Here is a 7,530-nt window from a genome sequence, read left to right as displayed (position 1 = left end):
TTTAAGAGTTTCTATTAGAAAATAAATTCGTCTATGCATTTTATCCATTCTTTACTATGTACAGAATTACTTTAAGAGCCTTGCGTGTAGCACTCATACAGTATATCATAAGAATTCTGTTTCCTACATAGATCACGTTCAATAGCAAGAATTACCAAATGTTTCAATCTATCTTTGAGAATTGTTGACCTCAAGTAATTCTTCATTAGTTTGAGGCGCGAGAAGCTTCTTTCACCTGATTACACAATTTCGGGAGATTTCCAGGAGTTCCTGGTAAATCGACAGGAGGGCGCGGGAAATCTGTTTTAAGGTATAATATGGTTTAATTTAATAATTCATACACGTTGCATTAGCGCGTGTCCTATGAAAGTTCGGATCCTTTGAAAGCGGGGCCCACTGCGGTCGCATAGGTTGCAGTGGACTAAGACCGGCCATGCAAAATAGCGGAATATGCTACGCCTCCGGTCGACTATCTATATACATAATTCTCTTCTTCGCTCAAGAGTTTGTACGAGAATAAGAAGTAAAGGTAAGATCACTCTTTTATTTCTGCGGATAGAGTTATCCTACGAACTTTACGAGCCTTGCGTGTAGCGAAGTCATACAGTGTAACATGAAAATTTTATTTCCTACATAGATCACGCTCAACAGCAGAAGGTATTAAATGTTTCAATTTATCTACGAGAATTGTTGAACTAAAGTAATTCTTCATTAGTTTGAGTCGCGAGAAGCTTCTTTCACCAGATTACACAATTACAGCTAATGCATAATGTCGTTTTTATTTATCGCCCGTAAGATTGGCGTTTTCCATATTGAATGACATACCAAAATGTCAATTTTTGTCAATACATTTCATGAGATTTGTATGAGTTTTCAAAAGATTTTTAATAATTTCCGGAGATTTCCATGACTTTTTCATATATTTTGCAAATTCAGGAGATTTCCAGGAGCACCTGGTAAATCAGGCGGTCGCGAGAAATCTGTTATAAGTTATAAAATGGTTTAATTTAATAATTTACACATAGAATGAGCGCAGGTCCTATGAAAGTGTGGGGCCCACTGCGGTCGGATAGGTTACTGTGGCCTATGGCCGGCCCTGCAAAACAGCGGCGCATTTATATATATATATAACAAGTAATCTACTCTGTATTCACCCGTCACTAAATAGCAGGGACAGACTTAAACATTGTGAGGCCCTATGCGAAACGGAATTCACGGGGCCCAGTTTGGGTAGGGATACGGATTATAAGTGAAAATTAAGAGTTTATATTAGAAAATAAATTCGTCTTTGCATTGTATTTATCATGGTGACCCGTCAAAATAGCGCGGACAAAATAGCGCAAGACAAAAAAGCACGGACTTATATATGATGTGTAAAAGAGGGTTATTAGTAATTTAATGTCCTGGGCATCATTTTTGTTTATGTCTTTATCTTTTTCAATGAAGCTCGAACAGATGTTTTAGGGAATTTGTATGACTATCTTATATAATACAGACGTTACTTCAAAAAAGAAGATGATTACGTCCTACGCGTCATGTTGGGACTATTGGGAGGACAACTATACTGGTCGCCTGAGCCCGAGTAACTGCAAGATTTCCAATAGCATTACGGAATTCGTACAGTTTTATAATGTAAATAAATGATATATTTTGAAATTATTCATTTTAGTTTATTATAATTTTTGCTTACTGTTTGCATATTTATGTTTTAAGATATCTAAAGTGTTTCCTTCAAAATATCTGAATAATAATGAATAATAATTTTGTAGGCGCTGTTTTTTTTTTTTTTGGCGCTATTTTGTCGGCGCTATTTTGTCCGCGCTATGTTTTCTGCGCTATTTTGTCGGGGGTACCATTTATTTTTGAGTCTTTTAAATTCGGTATCTCATTTAGTGAGGCCAGCGATTACGAGTGAGGAATGAGGGCAGAGAATACGAGTGATGAATGAGATAGGGCAGAGAATACAAGTGATGAATGAGATAGGGCAGAGAATACAAGTGATGAATGAGATAGGGCAGAGAATACAAGTGATGAATGAGATAGGGCAGAGAATACAAGTGATGAATGAGATAGGGCAGAGAATACAAGTGATGAATAAGATAGGGCAGAGAATACAAGTGATGAATGAGATAGGGCAGAGAATACAAGTGATGAATAAGATAGGGCAGATAATACAAGTGATGAATGAGATAGAGCAGAGAATACAAGTGATGAATGAGATAGGGCAGAGAATACAAGTGATGAATGACAATCATAGGGCAGAGAATACGAGTGAGGAATGAGGGCAGAGAATACAAGTGATGAATGACAATCATAGGGCAGAGAATACAAGTGATGAATGAGATAGGGCAGAGAATACGAGTGAGGAATGAGGGCAGAGAATACAAGTGATGAATGACAATCATAGGGCAGAGAATACAAGTGATGAATGAGATAGGGCAGAGAATACAAGTGAGGAATAAGGGCAGAGAATACAAGTGATGAATGAGATAGGGCAGAGAATACAAGTGATGAATGACAATCATAGGGCAGAGAATACAAGTGATGAATGAGGGCAGAGAATACAAGTGATGAATGACAATCATAGGGCAGATAATACAAGTGATGAATAAGATAGGGCAGATAATACAAGTGATGAATGAGATATGGCAGAGAATACAAGTGATGAATGAGATAGGGCAGATAATACAAGTAATGAATGACAATGATAGGGCAGAGAATACAAGTGAGGAATGAGGGCAGAGAATACAAGTGATGAATGACAATGATAGGGCAGAGAATACAAGTGAGGAATAAGGGCAGAGAATACAAGTGATGAATGAGATAGGGCAGAGAATACAAGTGAGGAATGACGGCAGATAATACAAGTGATGAATGACGGCAGAGAATACAAGTGATGAATGACAATGACAGGGCAGAGAATACAAGTGATGAATGAGGGCAGAGAATACAAGTGATGAATGAGATAGGGCAGAGAATACAAGTGATGAATGAGGGCAGAGAATACAAGTGATGAATGACAATCATAGGGCAGATAATACAAGTGATGAATGAGGGCAGAGAATACAAGTGATGAATGACAATCATAGGGCAGATAATACAAGTGATGAATAAGATAGGGCAGAGAATACAAGTGATGGATGAGATAGGGCAGAGAATACAAGTGATGGATGAGAATCTAGTGAAAAATAAAATCCTGTGCGCACTGTAACCAACATAATGACTATTCGCTGTTCACAGATGACGCCAAGAAGCCATTAGGACATTCACTATCCAAACCAGAATTCAGACCTTCAATCTTTTTAAAATCTAATTGTTCCATATCCTTTATTCCTCCCATATCCACAAAGTGTTACTTTTGAAAGATGTAGCACTGCTTCCTATGGTTTCCAGCCCAGAACACAGTGTACAAGATGAATGTGAGCAGCGATAGCTCCGATGAAGTGATCCAAATGTGTTACTTGATCTTCAATGACATCCTTGTGTCTCTCATCTCTGTATTTGGTGTCTCGGCTAATATTATGAATATCATCATTTATATCAAGTTAGTACTTCTGACATGTGTTTCTTCTTTCATTAAATGTACCTAATTAATTCAGCCTACTAATAAGCCAGTGGCGTAGCCTGGGTAGGGGGTCCAAATTTGAAAATCCTCCCCCCGGCCCCCACTTGAGGGAAGCCCCGAAATGAGTGTCCGAAATGTTCTTACATTAAATACTACGCCCTTATGTCATGTCATGATGTCGAAAATGCAGGGGCCTCTTAAGACCCTCCCCCGGGGCCCCTAAATCCCTAGCTACGCTACTATAATATGCTAATAGTTAGGCCCTAGGCAGGCAGACAGTCTTCACTACCGTAAATTCCGGTCTTGAATCTTACTCTTACAACTGATTATTAGGCATATTATCTTGATATTAGAAGGGTTTTGAAAGCTCCCTAGCTATTGTTAATTTTCTTTCCAGGCTTGGCTTTGTGGACACCTCAAATCTGAGTTTTCTCGTACTCTCTACGTCTGACCTGTTCACCCTCATCGCTGGGCTTCTGTACAACATCTTCTGCTTTCCAATAGTGAACAACATACCGGACTTGACCTTCGAACCTTTGGCTATTGGCTACATCACCGCGGGTAACAAATTTTACCCCCCCCCCTCCCAAATGTAATGGAGTAAATAAGAACGTTCATAGAAATAGAAAGATGGGGTGACGAACATATCAACACAGATTTTAAGGCTAAATTTGCCACTAATCAATCTGTAGTCTAACAGTTTGGGTAGGCCTATCTATTACTATCTATACTGTTGATTAACCAGATCGTTTTTATCGTCTAAGGATCGCACCACTAATTGCTCGTAGCATTTAGTTACAAAGTCTACAGATGAAATTGTATCTTGTAGACCGACATAAACCTAACCAATACTTTTAATTAAAACAAAGCTTACATTAATGTGTTTGGATCAATCGTGTAATAAATTTGTAATAGATGTAGATTAACAATAATACATTTGTGCGATTTGAAATATTAATTACTACTAATAATATTATTAATATTAATTGTTTTTGTTTAGCGCAATTTCATGCTTTTAGCGTTCTCAATACGCCATGTTGGTGATCGTTTTTTAAATGTTTTGTTTTTTAAGTGAACGACATTAATTCGAACTTGTGGGCTAAAGCCTTCTCAAGTTAACACGGTAACCACTCTGCGTAGGAGCATGGAAGATTGTAGAGTTATCTATTGTTTCTTTTTCATGTTTGTGTTCACTAAGCTTCAGACGACGACTTATAAAGGGGGCTATTTCAGCTTATGCCAACACTTCAGTCAAGTAGGCCTACTATTTCTTTCCTTTGTTTGAGATACCAAACAAAGTAATTTATTACCATAGTTAATTAACTAATTTGTTAATTTTTGTATGAATTTCTGTGTTGTCAGTTAAAAGAAATAATTGTGCAAAATGTCAGCTTGATCCGAGACAGAGTGTGGGAGAAATAACGTGTACAAACTTTTGGCCAGACAGACAGACAGAGTGAGTTGATATAAGCTTTGTAAAAAAAAAAAATACATGTGGCATTTATATAGTTCCTCTAGAAGGTTTAAAAAAAACGATGTGCTTGGAAAAGGTGTTGTTGATGTGATATAGAATTTGAATTCGTCGGTGTCTGTTACTATTCTTAAAACCGTATCGCACGAATTCAAAATCGGGTTGGGGCTTCTAGTAGTCCAACATATGGGAGTGATGGGAGTGGTCAGCTTGATTCGTCTTGTCCTCTTGAAATTTTCTTTTTTACATTTTATAGGACATATGGGATGCGAAACGACATTACAAATAAACAATGTTCCATTACAAGAATAACAAAAAATTAATAATGTTAATCATTAGACATCTATAGTTTAGAATTAAAATGCCAGTAAGTCGATTTAATGTTTTTCGACTGCAAAATAAGTGCCAAATAATTGTCCCGTTGTTAGCTCAACATGATATCAAAGATTTTCAAAGGCGTAAATAGCCAAAGATGACTTTCCCCTATTGAGATTCTGTCCAATTTAATGTTCATGGATAATACTATAGCGTCATTTAACTTTTTTCTTATTACTTATGCTGGGACAAATTAGTTCAAGTGCTACTTTTTCGCTATTTTAATATAGATCTATGCCCCCATCCTTTATTTTTTGTTGTTTTTTCTAAATAAACAAAAGTCTAGTTTGGTTGTTACATTATTTTCAGCCTGGCCAAGGGCCGTTTTCTCCAAGATGACATGCTGTGTCACAGTATTTATCACCATAGAAAGATGCCTGTGCATCATTTCACCTCTAAAAGTAAAAACCATCTTAACCACTGCCTCGACACAGTCGGTATTGGCTATCTTGTTGGTGTTCTGTGTGCTGGTCAATTACATGCACGTCTACACTGGCTCGATGTACCTTCAGTACAACACACGTCCACCAACCAACAAATCTGTTCTCGGTCTGGGATTTGGCGCCAACTACCTTTCAGTCAACGAAATATCCGGTTACCTAAACACATCCACTTTTACCTTATTGTTTTTCATTCTAATCTGCTCAACAGCTCTTCTGGTTTACAAGCTTTGGCAAAAATCAAACTGGCGCGGCACTTTGTCATGCTCCCGAAGCTCTACATTTGAAGAGCTCTCAAGGCGTGAAAAGACAGTCTGTGTGACGGTAGCTATTCTAGCGGCCGTCCTGGTTCTAGCATATCTGCCCTATACCATCAATTGTATCTTGTCCGCGGTGGTAGTAAATGGACCCCAAAACGGCAAATATAACAACACTCTTCAGATGTTTTGGATTGTTTCCTTCACGTTTGAAACTATTAACTCCAGCACCAGTATATTTGTCTATTACAGAATGAGCTCCCAGTACAGAAAAATGTTTCATATCGTTATGAATTTTGATAAAAGACAAAAACATTAGCACTTTTTTTCAAGAAAGCTTTGTGAACAGAAGGAAACCTACAGAGAAAATTTAAAGAAACTAAGGCAGACAGAGTTTATAAAAAGTATATGAAAATTAAACACCTAACCCAAAAAGTAAGCAGACAGCTGCAATGTAATATCGAAAGATAACAATAAAAACCTATGGTCATATATTAAGTCTAAGAAAATGGAAACAACAGGCATAGCGCTATTAAAAGGAGAAGATAACTTCACATATAATGATAATGAAACTAAAGCTAACATCCTAACTAAATACTTTGCATTAGCATTCTCAGCTCCAGGAGACAAAGACATATTACTTAATTTGAATCAAGTAGACAACATAGGAGATATGTAAGTACAAGAAAAGGGAATCCAAAAACTATTAGCCAACATCAAGCCGAATAAATCATCTGGACATGCTGATATTCCAGCTAGATTACTCAAAGAACTAAGCAATGAGCTAGCACCAGTGTGCAAAATACTTTTTCAGGCATATCTTAACCAGGGCAGAGTACCAAGGAACTGGAAAGAAGCTAAAGTCACCCACTATTTAAAAAAGGAGAAAAATCTGACCCAGGAAACTACAGACCAGTATCACTTACCAGCATTACATGTAAAATCCTAGAACTCATAATATGTAGCGATATCATAAGCCACTTAGACAAACATAATGTCCTTACTCCATACCAACATGGCTTTAGGAAATATAGATCATGGGAAACTCAACTAATAGGACTAATTGATGATTTTTCAAAAGATTTAGACGATAGTGAGCAAATAGATGCTATCTTACTAGATTTTTCCAAGGCTTTTGACAAAGTTCACCACCATAGTTTGCTTAACAAAATTAAAACATTTTGGCATTGATGGTCCATTGCATCAGTGGATAAAAGATTTTCTGATAGGGAGAGAACAAACTGTAATAATAAATAGCTCTGAATCAACACCAATAACAGTAAACTCAGGTGTATCTCAAGGAACAGTCCTAGGCCCACTACTATTTTTAATTTACATAAATGATTTACCAAATTGCATTAGTTCAGGAACAAAAGTCAGATTATTTGCAGACGATTGCATAATATTTAGAATAATAAAAAC

The 7,530-nt window shown here is 37.0% G+C and overlaps 1 protein-coding gene across 1 annotated transcript; it reads left to right on the top strand.

Moving 5' to 3' along the window:
* Positions 1–3,262: 3,262 nt before the first annotated feature.
* Positions 3,263–6,449, top strand: LOC129928498 (trace amine-associated receptor 7d-like). Its single transcript, XM_056042965.1, has 3 exons — positions 3,263–3,544; positions 3,963–4,126; positions 5,721–6,449. The coding sequence occupies exons 1-3, from the start codon at positions 3,414–3,416 to the stop codon at positions 6,425–6,427; spliced, it is 1,002 nt and encodes a 333-aa protein (XP_055898940.1). The 5' UTR covers positions 3,263–3,413; the 3' UTR covers positions 6,428–6,449.
* The last annotated feature ends 1,081 nt before the right edge of the window (positions 6,450–7,530 follow it).

The sequence above is a fragment of the Biomphalaria glabrata genome, chromosome 10 (genome assembly GCF_947242115.1).
Source record: "Biomphalaria glabrata chromosome 10, xgBioGlab47.1, whole genome shotgun sequence".
NCBI classification, from domain to species: Eukaryota; Metazoa; Mollusca; class Gastropoda; family Planorbidae; genus Biomphalaria; species Biomphalaria glabrata.
Note: the sequence above shows the minus strand (reverse complement) of the source record. Positions and strands in the feature narration are given on the sequence as shown.